The sequence below is a fragment of the Malania oleifera genome, chromosome 3 (genome assembly GCF_029873635.1).
Source record: "Malania oleifera isolate guangnan ecotype guangnan chromosome 3, ASM2987363v1, whole genome shotgun sequence".
In the NCBI taxonomy this organism is placed as follows: domain Eukaryota; kingdom Viridiplantae; phylum Streptophyta; class Magnoliopsida; order Santalales; family Ximeniaceae; genus Malania; species Malania oleifera.
In genome coordinates this window covers 17,955,867-17,976,523 of record NC_080419.1, presented here as the reverse complement: position 1 = coordinate 17,976,523, position 20,657 = coordinate 17,955,867, and the positions used below count along the sequence as shown (strand labels likewise).

At 37.9% G+C, this 20,657-nt stretch overlaps 1 protein-coding gene across 1 annotated transcript in view; it reads right to left on the bottom strand.

Annotated features, from left to right (window-relative positions):
• LOC131150177 (F-box/LRR-repeat protein 4) overlaps nt 1-20,657 on the bottom strand; it is a 50,084-nt gene that overhangs the window by 13,469 nt on the left and 15,958 nt on the right. The window contains exons 3-4 of the mRNA XM_058100766.1: nt 8,014-8,420; nt 7,380-7,565 (exon numbers count right to left, since the gene is read on the bottom strand). Of these exons, the coding sequence (XP_057956749.1) occupies nt 7,380-7,565; nt 8,014-8,420 (593 nt within the window). The remainder of the gene's footprint in view (nt 1-7,379; nt 7,566-8,013; nt 8,421-20,657) is intronic.

Here is a 20,657-nt window from a genome sequence, read left to right as displayed (position 1 = left end):
TAATACTATCCATATCTTCCCAAAATTGTCTCTTAAGGTTTTCTACTAAGCCAACTTGAGGAGCATAAACACTAATGATATTTATTATCTCGTCCTAATACCATCTTGATTTTTATAATTCTATCCCTTACTCTAGTTACATCCACAACGCTATCTTTTAAGTTTTTGTCAGTCAAAATTTTGGTAGGCAGAGATTCCATAAAAACTTCTTTTAAGGAATGGGCCAAACCCAACCATTTCTCAAAAACAATGGCTACAGGCACCACTATAACTACTTGAATATGGAACCTACATGATTATGCTCACAATTTCTATAGACTACAAGATCAAAACAGATTATAGAGAAAGATTTGATTAGTAGTAGTCAACAATTTAGGATTCGTTTATCAACAATTTTTCTTCCATATGAACTTATTTCTTAATTCTATTGGCTGCTTTTAATAGGTGCAATCACTGTGGCTCATCAATCTTGCTTAGTTAGTTGTTCAATTATGTGTGTAGTTTTCTTGTATTAGGATTATGCATGTTGGGGGCTTGTTTGTTGTATTTGTGCATTCTAGGGGTATGTTTGTAATGTCATGCAATTTTAGGGGATTTTCTGTAATTTCATGTAAAGAGGCTTTCTTATAAAAAGTGTGTGAAAGCCATGTTGTAAGAGCAAGAGCAAAAGCGCTAACCAGTGAAGGGAAACATAGAGCCTTGTAGCAAGGGGGAAGAGAGATTTTAGGGTTAGGGTTTCAAACAAGCAAAAGAGTGCCCAAAGAGGGGAGATTAAATGCGAACAGGGTGCAAAGTGATCTAAGGGTAACTCAATAGAAACAATAACTTCCTAAGACCCACAGTTAACCGCGCACACATGAGGGAAAATTCAAATGATAAAAAAATGAATTTCTTCCTTTTTTCCAAATATGCACTATAAGATCCTCTCCTTTTCTTTTTTTCTTTTTTTTTTCGTTCAACCATGCGCATACAAAAATCTAATTTTCAAAAGCATTTATAAATGATTTCTCTAATCTTGAAAATATTTTTGAAATGATTTTTAGACAAGAAATATTTCATGAAAAATTGAATATTTAAGGAACTTCAATTTCCTTCTCAATATAGAGGTTTTCTCAATCATGTGTGTCATAAGGTCAAATCTCTACATAAGAAAGCATGCACACAACACTCAATCATTCAAAGTACTCAGCCCAATCTCACCTCTAATATTATTAAATTTAGTAGAGCTTTAGTAAAATATCTGCTAACTACTTTTCACTATTCACATTGTGATGTAGGACAAGTATAATCTAGAAGAAGAAGAAGAATTCTCTTCTCATCTCTTTCCCTCCCCTTCCTAACATTCACAACAAATTTTATACTAGACATGATTTTGTTGAAGGTGAATCAATGGTACAGTAGAAGCAATCAAAAATTTCCATGCAAAGTGTTGAATAATTGGGTAAATGGAGGACCTTCTTTCAATGATAGGTCTCTCCCTATTTATAATATATGTCAAGTACAATTCCAATTACCATAATACCCTAACTAACTCACACTTATTACTAACATAACTCTACTACATAATAATAATGCTAAATGATTCAATAACCATTAACACTCCCCCTCAAGCTGCAGCATATATATTAGATGCTCCTAACTTGTTACAAATGAATTTCACATGAGCACCTCCCACGGCTTCAGTGAACAAATCAGCAAGCTGATACTAAGACTTCACATGAGTGTACAAGTTTCTCCCAAATAAAGCGGCAATCGACTTGAATGTGCTTTGTCCACTCATGAATTGGAGGCAATATGAATAGCAGCTCTATTATCACACATCAACTCCATAGGTTGAGAATGTGAAAAACCTAATTCTTTCAACATATTCTTCAACCAAAGAAGTTCACATGTAGTGCACGTCATAACCCTATGCTCTAACTCAACACTTAACCAAGCCACCACAGTTTGCTTCTTACTTTTCCAAGCCACCACAGTTTGCTTCTTACTTTTCCAAGACACCACATTACCGCAAACAAAGCTACAATATCCGATTGTGGATCTTCGGTCGGAAGGTGACCCGACACAATATGCATCTATATACCCTAAATAAGAGTGTGACCCTAATCCTGATATAAGAGACCTCTTCCTAGTGCACCTTTGAGATATCTCAAAATGCAAATTACAGCATCCCAATGACTTGTTCTCAAGGAATTGAGAAACTGACTCACAACACTTATTGCGAAGGATATATTTGGTCGTGTGACTGCAAGATAATTCAACTTTCCAACAAGTCTTCCGTACCAACCTAGGTTAGGCAACAAATCACTCATATCTTACTATTAGGATCCATGGAAATATCAAAATATTTGGATCCAAACAACCCCATCTCATCTAAAAGATCAAGAACATACTTCCTCTATGACAAGACAGTTCCTATACTAGATCTTGATACTTCTATACCCAAGAAGTACTTCAATGGTCCCGAGTCCTTGGTCTAAACTTACTCTGTAGGAAAAGCCATAGGTCCTGGATGCCTCGATCATCGTCACCAATGATCACAATGCCATCCACATACACAATAAGCAAAATCCTACCAGATGGAGTATGATGATAAAATACAAAGTGATCTACTACACACCATTGGAGGCCAAACTCAAGTACTATAGCACTAAAACGGCCATACCATGCTCTTGGAGATTGTTTTAATCCATATAATGATCTTTTAAGCCAACACACTGAGCTTGACTCCCCATAAGCAACAAACCCAGGTGGTCGCTCCATATATACCTCCTCATGAAGATCACCATGTAGGAAAGCATTCTTTATATCTAACTGATGTAAAGGTCAATGACAAGTGGTGGCTAAAGAGATTAACAAACTTACTGAGGCAATTTTAGCAACCAGAGAGAATGTATCTGAATAATCCAAATGGTACATCTGAGTATATCCCTTAGCAACAAAGCGGGCCTTCAAACGAGCCATAGAACCATCAATATTGGCCTTCGCATTATACACCCAACGACAACCAACCACAAACTCATTATCATGTAGTGCACGCATCTCTTCAACCATTAGCAACAAGACAAGCCTTCAAAACGATCCATAAAACCAACGGTACTTCTAAGTGTATTCCAAGTATCCTTATCTTGTAGTGCACGCATCTCTTCAAGCATTTCAGTCCTCCATCCATAATGCAATAGGGCCTAAGAAATAGATTTTGGAAGAGCAATAGAAGATAGAGCACTAACAAAACAATAATACAAGGGTGACAAGAAATCATAACAAAAAAAAAATTAGAGATTGAATGTTGGGTACAAGTGTGTATACCTTTCCAAACAGCTATAGGAAGATCAACATCATAGGAAATAAGACCATCTGATGAGGGAACTAGAGGCGCAATAGTAGAAGCCGAAGGAGGTTCTCCTTCCTTGAGTAGACATGTGTGCAAATTGGGATGATCCAAGCTACGAGAAGGACTCAAACTAGATGAAGATGTAGGAGGACTGGACATAGATAATAGGTTTGGACCTGGAAGGCAAGGCAGAGCTGCGGAGCAAGGGACTCGTCAAGGTTAACAAAACTCAAGGAATCGGAGTAGTATGGTATAGAATCAAAAAAGGTGATATCAGCAAAGACGAAGAATCGATGTAAAGTAAGACTATAACACTGATATCCCTTTTTGAGTATAGGAATGGCTCAAAAAAAATACATTTGATAGCATAAGGATCCAACTTATTCATTCCTAGAGTTAATTATGGACAAAGGATATACAACCGAATATACGAGGAGGAAGAGAGAACAAAGGGGCCTTAGGGAAGATAACTGAATATGAGATTTTACCACCAAGGACAAAGGATGGCATTTTATTAACAAGGAAGCAAGTTGTGAGCACCACATCACTTCAAAAAACTTTGGGGACGTTCATTTGATACAATAGAGTACAAGTGACTTCAAGAATATGTCTGTTTTTCTGCTCTACAACTCCATTTTATTGCAAAGTGTGGGCACAAGAGGACTGATGGATCATACCAGAATTAGTCATATAGGTAGTGAATTGGGTACTAAAGTACTCCTTAGCATTATCACTACGAAGTATGCTAATTGACACATCAAATTGAGTCTTTATTTGAGAACAAAAGGCACAAAAGATATTAAATAACTCAAAACGGTCTTTCATTAAATATAACCAAGTCATCCTAGAGTAGCCATAAACAAATGTAATAAAGTATCAAAGCCCCAACTTCGATGTGACACGACTAGGACCTCAAACATTGTGGTCCTCCCCTTCCTCGGATCCCGCATACGCGGGAGCTTTGTGCACCGGGCTGCCTTTTTTCTTCTTTTTTTTTTTTTTTTTTTTCTTACTAACATGAAAAGGACTAACCACCCGTTTGTCATCTTGGGAAGCAAAGGGAACACGATGATTTTTTTTCCCAATTGACAAGATTAACACTCAAGATTAGACACAAAACCTAGGAACTAACTGTTTCAACTTGTCCAAGGACGGATGACCAAGGCGTTAAATGGATTTGACGTGGTGTAGCTACAACTATGCAGAGAATGGGAGGTGAAGGCAACTCAAAAGTAGTAAAGTCCATGAGCCTTGCGCCATATGCCAATTGTCTTCCTCATTTTCAGATCCTGAATAACCATAGAATAAGGAAAGAAAGTGACAGAAAAATTTATTGACTTTGTAAGCTTACTAAGTTACAAACTGACATGAAGTTGAAAGGGGATTTAGCAATGTATAAATCAAAAGAAAGAAAGATGGAAGCAGTAGGATTTACTGTTCCAACCCCCTTAACAGAAATAGTGGACCCATCAGCAAAGGTAATTTCAGATGGATTTTTAGGGTACTAGAGTTTAGAAATAAAAGTTGTTTGCACATGTTACATGGTCAGTGGCAGCAAAATCGGTAAACCAAGGACTAGAGGGAGAGATACGAGCTGACATACAAACTGTAGGATTTTCTTTCTGGGCAAAAGATGCAATGTGATAGGATGCTTGTTGAGACGAATGATACTGTAGAAACCTTAAATACTCCTCTGTTGATACAGTCACCATATGCGGTTCACTTAAACAAGTGACTAACGAGGGAACCATACTTTTGGGATTTGCAAACTCCATCCCAACACTCACAAACTTAGACCAATGATAACAAGATTAATTGTTGGAACAATCAAAACAATCACGAACAAGGTGACCCACCATGAACGAGTCACAAATAAATCAGTACAAGGCTGCCACAGCACCAAGAAACTCAGATGCAGCCCCAAGAAACCAACACACAGCATTGGAACAATTGGAGAGGTGAACCACCAAAACTACCACGGAGAAATCACCAACAAACTTACATAACGCTACAACAGCCTTGCAAGAAACAGCTCATGATCGCTACCACTGCTACAAGAGAGTCACCAATGACTTTTACTAACACTGAACAACAACTAATGAATTACCATGGGTGCATGGTCAAAACAAAGATTGGATTGTTGAGCAAAACACATGCCCAACAGCTTGATATTTTGGTATATGGAAGGAATTAGAACATTGAATCAGAAACACAGCAAACCCACTGTTTCAGACCCAATAAACTCAATAAGCATTGATAAACAGCTTCATCAAGCATCAAACAACCATTCTTTGGCATCAAACAGATAAGCATTGTTTATCTGTTTTTGCATCGTGGTTATTCATTTGATGCTTGGTTTGATTCCGGCTGCGGTTTTAATCAACATGGTTTTCTTTCCGGCGTTAGTCAAGTTCTTTCAAAGGTACCTTTGGGCTTTTGTTGAGTTACTTTTTGGTTATGGCTTTTGACTTTCGAGTTGTTTTGACGGCTTTAAAAGCCCCTGGGCATGCCCAGGTTGATTGTATTTGCAATTTTGTAGAAGGGGAAACTTGGTCTTCCCTCTCTCGGGTATGCCCAGAGTTTCTGTATATATCCATTTTGATCAATATAATTTTCATTTACAGATCAAAAAAAAAAAAAACAAACAACCATTCTTCAGGTGCCACACATGATCAATTGAAAAAGGTGAGATCTTTGGACAAAAAACAACAGGAAAAACTCCATCAACGTGTTAATAGAGGGATTTGATCAGTGCTAGATGATTTCAGGTCAAAAAATGCCCGGAAGAAGCTTCACACATCGTCGCATCCCCGAGCAGCCTTCCACCAGTGCATGAGAGCACATGGGGCACTTCCTAGTGATGGGATTTCAGTAGGGGGCAGATTGGCAATGCCTGTGGGTGACTATGGCATTGTTTTTGCAATATCTATAGCAGATTTTGTGTTCCTGAACTGGCAGTGTCGCCCAGGAAATTTCCAGGGACTGGTCTGACTTCCAGCAGCTGCTGGCTGTTTTCTAGGGCTATAGCGCTGCTGGAAATTCTTCTATGATGGTAGACATGCAGCAGATTTAGGGTTTTAGGCTTCATTTTTGATGGGGTGGTAATAATTAGGGTTTACGTTTCAAAAACATGCTCTGATACCACGTTGAATAATTGGGTAAAAAGGAAGACCGACCTTTAATTATAGGTCTCTCCCTCTATTTATACTATATGTCAAGTACAATACCAATGAACATAATACCCTTACTAACTCAGACTTATTACTAACACAACTTTAACACATAACAATAGTGCTAAATGACTAAATAACCATTAACACAAAGAAAATGGAAAATAATTGACTATTCTCTAACAGATACACAGGGTGAAGGACAAAAACTTAGAAAATTGGAAAGAGGAGTCATCAATGATTATTCATTCACCGGAACCAGAAGTCAAAATTTGGTAGGTAAAGATCCCATAAAAACTTCTTTCAAGGAATGGGCCAAACCTGACCATTTCTCAAAAACAATAGCTACAAGCCCCAACCCTGCCGCTTGAATCTGGAATCTAAATGGTGATGCTCACGATTTCTATAGACTACAAGGTCAAACCAGATTATAAAGAAAGATTTGTTAAGTAATAGTCAACAAATTAGGATTTGTTTATCAACAAATTTTTTCTTCCATTTGAACTTATTTCTTAATCTTTTTAGTTGCTTTAATAGGTGCAATTACTGTGGCTAGTCAGTAGATGCTGTTCGAACCATTCCTTTTCTATCCATGTTGGCATTTTGTATAGAGGTTATTTTATCAGCAATAGTATACTTCTACATGATGAACTAAATCCTCATAGGATTTGCATATTTAAAACAGAACTTAGAGAGGCAAATATGTAAATTTAACATGAAAGCTGTAAAGGCATATAAGGTAAAGGAATGACTGACTAGAGAGCATAAGGAAAGTGGCTATCTAGCGGTTGAGAACCAAATCATGGTTTCAATCAATGCATCCATGTGCTATTAAAGACGATATTATTGTTTATATAGGCCAATAAGAGACATACAGGCAAAATCTTCCAACAGCTTCCAACCCAACTGTTCCAATATGGTGGCAGCCATTAATCTCAAGATGTGTAAGTTCAGAACATCCAGCTGCAATTAGTTCCAAACCCTTGTCGCTAAAGGAATAGCAATCGCTTAGTGTAAGATTTTTTAACTTTTTACATCCATTTCCAACAGCACGTAGACTCCTGTGAATGTACACACAAAAATTATTATTTGAACAAGTTGAAAAACAACAACATAACAAATGTTAAAAAGGTAACAAACTGCTTTAAACTTCTACAATCAATCTTGCAGCACCACACTAAGATGCATAAATCAACATAAATTTTTTAAATAGAATTTTGAATTCAAACTGTTATGTGGTGGTATGTTGATATGGAAAGGAAATAAAATCCTAAAGTTCTTCTCTGATGCTTAAAGAAATTTTGCTTTCTAATCTTAAAAGCAATTAATATCCTGCAAAATCATATTAGGACTCCATATAGCTCACAGCATGATGGGACAGAGACATAAATGAATCAATGCAACCAGGCCAAAGCTTTCAAATTATTTCAGATAGGGAACTAGTAAAGAGGGAGAGCAGAGAAATAGCCAAAGAGGAAGAAATGTCTGAGATATTGAGATTTCACTAACTTGTCCGTGAATCTCTCAAAACTGTATAAAGCCAACAACTCCAGAGATGAACAAAAAGTGCCAACAGCTTGCAAAGACATGTCTGTAAGGTTAACACACTGCAGCTTCAGTGCTTTCAAAAGAGGGCATCCCCGGGTCACAGCAAGAATCCCTTTGTCATTAATAAACTCTGAATCCAATGAAAAACTCTCAAGAGATACGCACTGAGACCCTACAGCTTCTAATGAGAAATCAGTTATTCTTGCACATGCAGCAATGCCAAGAGCTTTTAGTGATTGTCGACAACCATAGGCTAAGTTCACTAAACCATTGTCAGTCAAGCCTTCACAAAAACGCAAATTCAACTCCTCAAGCTGCTTACAACACTCCCCAACAGCAGCTAAACCATGATCCCCAATATAGCAACCCTGTAAGTACAAAACGGGAATTAAAATTCAGAGCCTATTATGAACCATGATTGGCTAAACAGTGTCAGAAAGACAGCTAATGCTATGTTCTATAACACCTCAAGTAAGAAAGAGAAACTATTTGTCATATGTTTGATGGCAGTGTCAAAATAAAAATTAAACAAGCAAAAAATTTCATGGTTTCCAAATAGCCAATTATTAGCATCAATACTACCAAGAAACAATAGATAAAAAGAAGGAAAATAAAAAGGGAAGAAAAGGGATGGAGACACAGCAAAATTTAAACCTTGCTAAAACCAGCCCCATTTTCATCTGGTCTATGCCAGTTCTAGGTCCTCGAGCATTTAAAAAACGAGCCAAGAATGTATAATGAGGAAAGCCTCTGGGCAATAATTTTTTCATTTACCAAAACCCACTTTTTTTTTAAGTCAAAACCACCCAATTGTTTGCCAATCAAACCTGAAATCTCCAGAGAAAATAGCTCTGGTTGCCTTGACAAAAAGCAGGGCCATGTCTGCTACAACATGCCAACATGACAAGCTTTGATGTCACAACATTTTGGTAAGGAAAATCAACAAAGTTGCGAGCGATAGCCTTAAAAGTGCTCATGTGGCACTGAAAATGGAGTACCACATCCTTCAGCTAGCCTCAGCAATTTAACCAACAAGCAAACAATTGGCTTGGATGCAAAGGGCCTTGGGAGTTAACAGACGATAGGTCTCAGTTCCTTCAAAATTTGTACAGTTCAAAATATGATAGTTTTAAGTACAATTTATAAGTTTCACTGTTTCGGTACAATACATTTTTCCTTCCTGATATTAAAGTACCTCAGTAAGGAGTGTTAAAATGAGTTAGATTTACAAAAAGGACCAAAAAACACAGACTGGGGCCCAAAATGAGAGATGTACCACCCCTTTACTGCAATTAAATCTGCAAAGAATTGGAGCGGTCACATCATGGAAGGGAGTATTGTTGAGCTACAACAGCTAAAAATTCCATCTTTATATGCGTCCTAATGTTTGCAAAATGGATTTATATGACTTGATGTTATTGCAGTCATAAACCAGAGAGAAATCATTCATGCAAGATATCGAGATCCCGGACCAGACTGGCCGGTTTGACCCGGTTCAACCAGAACCGGCCACCTGGCCAGTCCGGTCGGCTCACCAGAACCAGAAATGAGCTGAACCGGGATTGATGCGGTCAAACGGGGCTGAACCAGCCAGAACCAGTCTGAACCGGGGCTGAAGGTGGGTCAACCCAGTCCTTTAAAGAGAAAAAAATATTTAGGAAAGTATAGGGAGCTCGACTTGAACCCAAGATGTATAGGAAAGACAGTAACCACTGCACTAATTTGTTGGTTGCATTAAATGATGGAGTGTATCTTATGTAATGTGTTCAAGTTACTTTTCCCGAGCTAATAAATCCTATCTCCTTCCAATAAAACAAAAAATAAATAAAATAATAAAATAGACACACACTAGGATAACAAATACACCAACTTCAATTAATATTTTTTGGATAAAAAATAAAATAATAAATTATAAAGAATATTTTTTGAAAACAAGAAAAGAGATTCAAATTTTTAATTAAGATGACCGTTAGTCACTATTTTTTGACTTTCAATGAACTAATGTGTGAGATTACAATTAATATTTTATAATATTTATGTATGTAAATGGTGTAATATTATTTTTGGAAGAAAATATTATAGCATATATATTTCGCATATATATATATATTACATATTACACCATATTGGCATCACTGGTTCAACCATTGGTCGAACCGACCCGGTGGCTTACCAGTCCGGGTTTTAAAAGTTAAAACCATGCCTAAACCAGTGACTTAAACTTTTCGGTTCGGTGAATCTTCAATGTCACATTAGAGCTTTGTTATAAACCTCAAAGATCTAATCTGATTATAAAGGCACTGTGAGAATTAGGAGTGGGGTTGAGAAAAAATAAAATAAAAAGACAAAGAAGAAGATGAGATGGTAAAGATTTAACAGCCCCCAAATTGTCAAGAGTATATTACACAAAATTGTGTAAACTTGCAGAAAAGGATTCATATAGCCGACCCCACCCAGTGGGACTGAAGGCTTGGTTGTTGTCGTATAAGAGGAATTTGGCAGCCACTCTAGCACTTCCCCTCAAGCTAGGATTACATAATATCACCCAATCATGGCTTTTTTTTTTTTTTTTTTGAGGAAGAGAAGACAATTTTACAAACATCCAAAAAATGCAGATTACATGTCTTGGAGGGACAAGAAGTCCTCACCAAAGGTCTAGAGATCAAAAAAGCAGAAGAAATACAGACAAAATACATGTATTTAATTACAAGAGTGCTGCCTTCCAATCCCTTTTCAGATCAGAAAGCGACAAACCCCAAAAAATACCAAGAGAGTGCACCCAAAAGGATGCAATGGAGATCACTCTATCCCATAATAGCCATGACCAGGTTGTCCAACTCTTAAAAAATCTAGAATTCCTCTCAATCCACAAGGTCCAAAGAATGGTGAAAACTGCCGCACTCCAAAAAGCTCTACCATTTCTATTTTTTCCAAAGCCCCTATAATTTACTGGTAAAAGGTCTCCCATCTTCCACGGCAGCACCCACTCTTCCCCTGCATAAGAAAAGAGAGTGTTCCAAAGTCGTATTGCCACACTGCAATGCACGAAGAGATGGGTGTTTGTTTCATTGCGTTTGCAACACAATACAAATGTTGGGGCTAAGAAGCCTTGTACGGCCTTCTTCTCTCAACCAAATCATGTATGCTAAATCCTTTCGAGAATCGCAATCCAAACAAAGCCTGAATCTTCCCAGAAACCTTAGTGATGTAGGACAAGAAGCAAGACCTTGGGAAGATCCATGTTGGAGACTACTTAAGAAGAATTTGATTGATAATCGTTGAGTTTAATTAGTAGTTTATTATGTATTTAGTTAAATGAGTACAGCATTATGTGTATTTTGAGGGCTTGTTTGTAATATTTGTGTAAAGAATGGGCTTGTTTGTAATTCATGTAGTTTTAGGGGTATGTGTGTCATTTTATGTGTTTAGGCTTTCTTATAATAGTGTGTGAAAGCCATGTGGTAAGTTAGTTATTGATGAATGTGAGTTGGAATTGAATGTGAGTTCCCTCCTAGTAACTCCTCTCTCCTTCCTTCCCTTTCCTTCTTTTCTAATTCTCCCATGGCAGCAGAACCTTGATGCTGCCCCTGCATCATTCGGTATCAGAGCCCAACCATGATCTTCATTCTTCCATTTCAGTCCACCCATTCTCCCTCACCCTTTTCCTCTTCTCTTCTTCTTCCTTCTCTCTTCTTCTTTCTTTTCTCTGTTCTGATCTCTTGCTCTGTCCTTAATTCCCTGCTGCCCAGCAGCATTCTGCCCTCTTTCTTCTTCTTCATTGTTTCTCTTCTCTTTCTCTTCTTCTCCTCTTATTCGATTTCTCTCCCCATAATTCCCCTAGTTCTCTCAGTTCTCTTTCCTTTCTTGTCTGCTGATCTGAACTCCCTCTTTTCTCCTCGGATTTTCTGTTCTTCTTCCTTCCTTCTACCTTCTTTCCCTCCTCCTCCTTCCTTTCCCCTCCTCCTTCCTCCTCCTATCTTCTTCTCTAGTCTCTTCTTCATTCCATGCTTCTTCCTCCCTCCTATCTCCCTGATTCAAACTTCTGGTTTTCTGTTTCGGAAATGTCAGTTTTAAAAATAAAAAAAATGAAAAGCTCTGCAGTTTCTGAACTTTTGAGGAAATTCCAGTCATGTCCCATTTTTCGAAACCCTGATTTCCAGCCTAGATTCTGCAACACCACCCACACTACCAAAAACAGAACCCACCCCCCCCCCCCGACTCCTCAAAATTTCATCACCAACCGACCAGCAGTGAAGGCCTACGTGCCACCTGAAATTCTCCAGCCGCAGGCCCCTTCAAAATCTACCCTTGCCGGAGTTTTTTTACACACCATTCAACTCACCACCCTTCGATTTACCACTCCCCAGAAAATCATTGGCGGAAAGTCGCCGCCGGCAACTCACACTCCCATGTGCCGGCAACTGCAAGTGGGATTCTGCCATACTCCCCCGCTACCAGAATCGCGAGAAATTGATTCCCAGCTACAAGAAATTGGTGTTTTCTCCATGACATTTTGATATGCAGCATGATATTTTGATCACTGACAGCATATTGCAAGCAAGCATGATAATTTTGGCACAAAACCCTGAAATTATCGCTGCCAACATCAGAAGTCAGGTTTTGTTGCTGTAATTTGTGAGTTTCTTCGTGAATTTGTTTCCATTCAGCAGGACAATCAATATCAAGATCAACAAAAGATAGTTTTTAAGAAATTGGGAGTAAGGCTTGTGGGAAATTGTGTTAAGGGGTTGTGATACAGCATATATATGCATAAATTCAGCAACATGGTGACAAACTATAGCAAAAAGGAATGCCATTTGCCAAACTTTCGGCACAATTTCAAGCTTTTCAACACCTTTCTCAAATGCAGAGAAAAGGTTTGCAAAATCATTATTGATGGAATATGTCCAATGAATGTGGTTTCCATAAATGGAGTCACTCAAATGCAGCTTCACCTGGAACCTCAACCGGAGCCCTGTGAGATGTGATGGGTTGATAACTCTATTGTACATGTTTATGGAAGACATTTGGTTCCTATCCAAATAGGTGAATATTTGGCTAATGTTTGGTGTGATATCATACCTATGAAGATTGGCCATGTACTCCTTGGTTCTCTTTGGTTGGATGATCTGGGTGTGAGTTAAGGACATGAGAACACATGTCTTCCACTATAATGGAAAGAAAATCATTTTAAAGCCTGCTCTATCAACCAACCAGGACAAAGAATATGAGATTATTGATCATGTCAAAGTTACTCAACTTGAAGACACCACAACCAAGGCAACGAATGTGTTTGAAGACCTAAAAAGTCTTTCAAACACTCCTATTGTAGAGTTTGTCATCCCCGATGAGTTCATTGATGCTAATTCTCAAGTCAAGTCTATGGTGCTGCCACTGGAACATGGTTTCTTGTCTCATTCAAGTGCTGGCTTTCAAAGATTCCAAGTTTGCATTTCCATTTTGATCCTCCGACATTTCATAATTTGAGGCCAAATTTTTTCTAATGGGGGGAGAGTTGATGTAGGACAAGAAGCATGACCTTGGGAAGATCCATGTTGGATACTGCTTAAGAAGAATTGGATTGATAATTGTTGGGTTTAATTAGCAGTTTATTATGTATTTAGTTTAATTAGTATAGTATTGTGTGTATTTTGGGGGCTTAACTGTAATATTTGTGTAAAGAATGAGTTTGTTTGTAATTCATGTAGTTTTAGGGGTATGTGTGCAATTTTATGTGTTTAGACTTTCATATAAATAGTGTGTGAAAGCCGTATGGTAAGTTAGTTATCAATGAATGTGAATTGGAATTTAACGTGAGTTCCCCCTAGTATCTCCTCAAGGTTTTGCAGCCATGGGAGAATTAGAAAAGAAGGAAAGGGAAGGGAGGAGAGAGGAGATACCCGGGGGGAACTCACGTTCAATTCCAATTCACATTCATCAATAACTTACCACATGGCTTTCACACACTGTTTATAAGAAAGCCTAAACACATAAAATTACACCACATACCCCTAAAACTACATGAATTACAAATAAACCCATTCTTTACACAAATATTGCAAACAAACCCCCAAAATACACATAATACTATACTAATTAAACTAAATACATAATAAACTGCCGATTAAACCCAACAATTATCAATTCAATTCTTCTTAAGTAGTCTCCAACATGGACCTTCCTAAGGTCTTGCTTCTTGTCCTACATCACTTGGCCCTCCAAAGGATGTGGTTTCAAGGGAAAAGTTGGGAGGAGAAAAAAATTTTGACGTCAACATACCCAAAGAATCACCCTCCCAGACTCTCGCATCCCCTCCTCTAGAAGAAATGAGATGGTCTAGCAAGGAAATTAGGATAGTGAGCCCATCGAACTCTCTTTCATTAATATTCCTAAAAAATTGGAAACCCCATGAAGAAGAACCCCCCTCGAAAGAAATGAAAGAGCTTATGGAAGCATTATCTAATGAGGAAAGTTTAAATACACAAGGCACCTTCAGCTCTAACGATAACTAAACCTACCCAAACAGCCTCCCAAAGTCGAACTTTTCTAGTCTTACCCACCTTTAACCAAATAGGAAAGAATGGACTAGCTCCAAGGACACACATAATAGATGATACCAGCCATTTATTTTTCCACCTATTTCATGGGTTCCCGTATTTTCATTTTATCAACTTATGCCATAGGGAGTCAACTCTAAAGAAAACCTCCAAAGCCACTTGCCTATTAAGGAGATGTTTTTGGACATCACATTACCGATCCCAAACCCTCTTTAGATTTAGGTCTGCTAACCACCTATTCTGTGGGTTCCCATATTTTCATTTTCTCACCTTATGCCATAGGGAATCAATTTTGGAGTAAACCTCCAAAGCCACTTGCCTATTAGGGAGATGTTTTTGGATACCACATTACCGATCCCAAATCCTCCCCCCCCCCCCCCTTTTCCTTAGATTTAGGTCTGCTAACCACCTCCTAGCAAACTAGATGGTCTCTCCTACCCTCCTCTAGACCAGACCAAAGGAAATAACACGTCAACCTCTTTAAATATCTAGCTACTTTCGAAGGAACTTTAAACAGGGAAAGGTAGTGATTGGGATGTTGGATAGGATGACACTAATGAGTGTGGCATGGCCCCAATAGAAAAATATGCCCTCTTTCGAGCCTCTAGTCTCCTACCAACCTTTTTTAACAAGGCCCAGAAAGGCTTCAAAATTTGAATTACCTCCAAAAGGGAGGTTGAGATAGGAGAGGGACCACCCAAGGGAAGCACAACCCTCTAATATTTTGAAGCTCCATAAGACCCTATCCCTACATTGATGCTAGCAATCCCACTGTTGAATGAGTTTATTTTTAAACCCAAAATATGCTGAAAAGAAAAATGGCTTTCCAAAATTTTGCTATGTTATCCTCGAGAAGGAGCAAGGTGTCAAAAGCAAATTAAAGGAGTGAAACCTCCAATTCCTCCCCTCCCCACATGGAGACCTCTAATCACCTCCAACCCTTGAGCATGTAGAAGCATCCTATTCGAGGTGTCTGCTAAAAGAGTCGACAGCAAAGGAGAGAGTGATCCCTTTGTGACCTCTAAAGACCCTAAACCAACCTCTCTAGGTTGACCATCAACAATGATTGACAGATGGGTCAAGCTCAAGCACCCCTTGATCCACTTTCTCCACAGGTCCCCAAAGTCTTTCTTACACATCACGTTGTCAAAGAATCTCCAATTTACCTTTTTGTAGACTTTCTAGAAGTCCAAATTAAAGAGAAGCCCCTTCCTTCCCCTCCTCATGTCCTCTTACCACCTTGTTAGCCATCAACACAGCATCTAAAATCTATCTATCGTGAATAAAAGTGGACCGCTCCATAGTGATAGCATCCCCCAAGACTAGTCTAAGTGTGACGACCTGATTTTTCTACCATTATTATTTTTCTAATAAACAACAATAATTAATCAATATCACAAACATCTCTGATACCATATGTCGATATGACCCGACCCGAAGTGGGGTACCGGGTGATCAGTCCATCCAGAATCACAATACTCATGCAGCGGAATACATATCATAACTGAGCCCAATATACAATACCAACCAAATACAATACAATACCAGAGTACCGCCCATCTGTACATACACATATACAACTCCAAGAATCTACCCAGATATACCAGGAAATTTCATAAATCACATTTCCCAACTCAAAACACTTACCCTGTCTATCAGGGTACCAGCTCCCCTCTATCTCGGAGCTCTCTCTACTGATCTGTCCTGATTGCCTGAAATGTTTAGATTTTGGGTAAGACGCCTCTCAGTAATACGGAATAAATTATTGACAGTGTGTGACACATGAGTTTTGATATATTATACACATCCATTTAAATAAGTATACCAGCTGGGAAAAATATACAAATATGTACTCATAATCATATATGTATGTAAAACGTATTTTCAAAAGCTTTCATATCACTTTCATAATCATATACATATATTTTCATTTTCACAAATCTTATTCATGTGCTTTCAAATCTCACATTATATACATACTCTTTCCTTTCTCATATCATATACGTACCCATTCATTTCTCATATCATACACATACTTTTCTTTTCTCATATTCATATACATACTTTCTCATTTCCCATAATCATATTCACATTCTTTCATTTCTCATATTCATATTCAAATTTTCTTTCATTCCTCATATTCATATTCACATTCTTTAGCCTATGGGTGTCCACCAGCATATAGCACGTCGCGTCTGTAACCCACGGCTGTTCATTTCTCATATCAATTTCACATTCTTTCATTTCTCATATTCATATTCACATTCTCTAGCCTATGGGTGTCCACTAGCATATAGCACGTCGCGTCTGTAACCCATGGCTGTTCATTTCTTATATTAATTTCACATTCTTTCATTTCTCATATTCATATTCACATTCTCTAGCCTATGGGTGTCCACCAGCATATAGCACGTCGCGTCTGTAGCTCACGGCTGTTCATTTTGCTTTTCACTTTTCATAACATTTTCTAACTTATGAGCATCCACCAGTATACAATACACGTCGCGTCTGTAGCTCATGGTTGCCCTGAGGATATTCACATCGTTATGTATTCACCCCTAATGATCGGGTTGTGCGGCCCAAAGGCTGGACCTAACCGCGGTTGGCCTACCCGGTTAGATCAAAACAGGGAACGCATCTGTAGTACGATTGGCCTGCCCAATCCTGGTCCGGCCTCCAGGGAGCAACACAACCCTTCACTAGCCCAATCGACTGTCTCGCCACACTCTGAACCAAACGTGTGGTTGCACTAATACATATCTAGCACAGTACCGTGCTTTGTATACTATGGTCCATCGGGGTTCTCTTTGCCACATTTCTATATTCACATTTCGTCATTTCTGTAATTCTCATCATTTCTGTATCATTCTCATCATTTCTGTATAATTCTCATTTCATCATTTTTGCATAACACATATCTATGTATATATCTCATCCCATATTTGTACATATATCAATTCAACATTTCTATATAAAATACCTTTGTGTACAACACATATCTATTTCAGGATAAAACATATTTGTATTTCTCATATCACCGTTTTAGTATAAAACATATCTGTATTTCACATTTCATAATTTCCCAGCAAAACATATCTGCTTCATTATCCTATATCATCATATTTATACAAAACAATACTTGGTTTCTCATATCTTCAAATCTAAATAAAACATTTCAATATGTATCATAATATCATTATTTCAGTGCAAATCACATATTTCGGTTTAAATCACATTCCCAGTATAAATCTATTATTTCACATTTCTCATGTCACATAATTTTTATCTGATAATCATAATATAGTAATCACAGGGAAGATATCTATATCATAGTTTTCAAAACTATATACTACATTTGCATTTCACATACTTTAATCAATCATTTAATTTCCCAAAAACTATTGTTATAATTTATTCCCTTTACCTGGCTTACTGAAAGGCCTGCTAAAATTCCTAATTCCTAATTCCACACCCGCGGCGTTCGGAACTCAAAACCCTGAAATCACATTTTCCCAATTTAATCAACTCAGCCCCAGAATTACCATTATCTTAGTATTTCTAGGCTCACACGCTCTCATTAACCGGTTAAATTCTAAAAACGCGGGTTCGATCCACTTTCCATATTCAAACTTAATTTCTATCATATTTAAAAATACCAATATGATCAAATCCCCGCAGTTTAATCTAATTCCAAAATATTTAACCGGTTGAATTTCTAAAATAATTGACATAATTTGTACTCCTCACCTTAGCCTTGGAGTGGTGCCTAGGATCCCCAAATCAAAAATCTGCTCCAACTAACATAACGAGGATCAAACCTAGGACCCTGTGATGGTATCTGATCGTCAACTTGGCTGTAGATTTGAGAGAAATTGAGGAGAGAGAGAGAAAGATTACCTTATCCTAGGAGTGGTGCCTACAACGCTCCTACAACAAATCGACTTCGATTAAAATGTCGGTGGCGGAGAATGGAACCCAAGGTGTATTTTCCGTTCTCTGATCAGCGCACATTTGGCCGAAAAAATCGAGGAGAGAGAGAGAGGCAAGAGAAGCGAGGAGAGAGAAAGTTGAGAGACAGTGAGGAGAGAGAGTGGAGAAGCACGCTTGGGGGGGTTCAAATTAAACTTCTTAGGAAATGTCCTGAAGGATCTTTGATCCTTCAGTTACTTTTACATATATATATTATATAATATTATATATATATATATATATATATATATCTTTATGCATATAAATATATTATATTATATTCTTCCTCTTTACTTTTATCCTTACATATGTATATGTACACAAACACACACACACACACACACACACAGATATATATATATATATATATATATATATATATTTAATATTATTTATTTAATCAATTCAATTTAATAATATTTAATTAATTACCTAATAAATTGTTTTTTTCTTTTTACACTTCCATGCCCATAATTTTTGGGGTCATTACACTAAGTCTATTAGCAAGGACTTTTGACAAGATTTTATACAAACTAGTAATGAGGTTGATCGGTTAGATTTCCAAGCTCTCTCCTTTTTTAGGATAAGGGTGATAAATGTACAGTTCACACTAGTATTCACCACACTTTTCAATGAAATTCTTCAAAAAACCTTTAAAAGGGTATCAACTTCCAAAATATCCTAACTATCCTGAAAAAATGCCATTCTGAAGCCATCTGGGTTGGGAGCCCTATCTCTGCTCATATCAAAAACCGTTTTTCTAATTTATTCTACCTTAAAAAGCCTTTCAAGCCACCAATCAAAACATTCTTGGTTTCATATCAAAGCCTTACACCATCAATCTATAAGGGGCTTCCTCAATAAACAAAAGATCAAAAAAATTAGTAATCCTCACCACCTAACCCAAGTCTAATATCAACTCCTTAAGGTAACTTCTCCTCCTCCAACAATTTGCTACCCTTTGGAAATAACTAGTGACAATTCCTGTCCTTAACCCCCTTTACTCAAGATTTCTAATACCAACTCATGTCCTCTATCAATAAGAGCACCTGTAACTCATTATTAAGATCAGCCCTCCTGCTCCTATCCCCTTCCTCTAAAATATCACACTTCTCAAGCCTATCCAACCCCATGATTTCAGAAAGGATACAATTTTTTTGCTTCTTTGACATTCTTGGAAGTCTCTTTGTTGCAATTTTTCAGCTTAGACCTCAAGAATTCCAACTTTTTCATGAATTTAAGACCCTCACACCCCTCTACCACACAAATGCCCCACCAACCTTTAACATTCTCTCAAAAGGAGGGATACAACCACATGCTCTTAAAACGGGATAGGGTGGGCCCCACTTCATAGGGTTGGAATCTAAAAGGAGACTGTAATGGTCAAAGATAGGTCAAGGGAGGATTTGCTAAACGAGATGTGGAAACACATCCCCCCACCCATTAATCATCTCCCCGCTCATTAATGAGCATAAATCTATCAATGTGAGAGCAAGTCTGTATATCCCAAGAAGCCCCCAAGCGAAATATCATTATCAATAAGATCTATAAAGCCACGGTCCAAGATGAATAAATCAAACTCCCTCATGCTTGTAAAGGTCCCAGGGATCCCTAGAATCTCTCTAGAGATGTGAAATACATTGAAGTCTTATCATACTATCCAATGATGACTACACAAACCAAAAAACATCTATTAATTCCACGAGGAATTGGCTTCTCAAAGGGACAGCATTCATTCCATACACAAAAGGGAACTACCACTCCATTACACAGCTACACCTCTAATATCTAAGAGGACTAACAAAGAATAAGACCCCTTAATGGATGCCACTTCTGTCTTGAACAATAATTTGACCCTTTGACGCCCAACAATGGAAGACACACCCAGTCTTTGTTCCTATTGTTCTAGATCATTTTGCTCATGAAAGAATCAACTTTCGATTGGTCTCTCAAAGAAACAATATGTCAGGGATAGCTTTCAATAATAGCCCCTTAACCACACTCCTCTTGCCACAGCTACCTAGACCTCTCACATTCCAAGAAACTAGCTTCATTTCACACATGTAAGGGCCCTAGAGG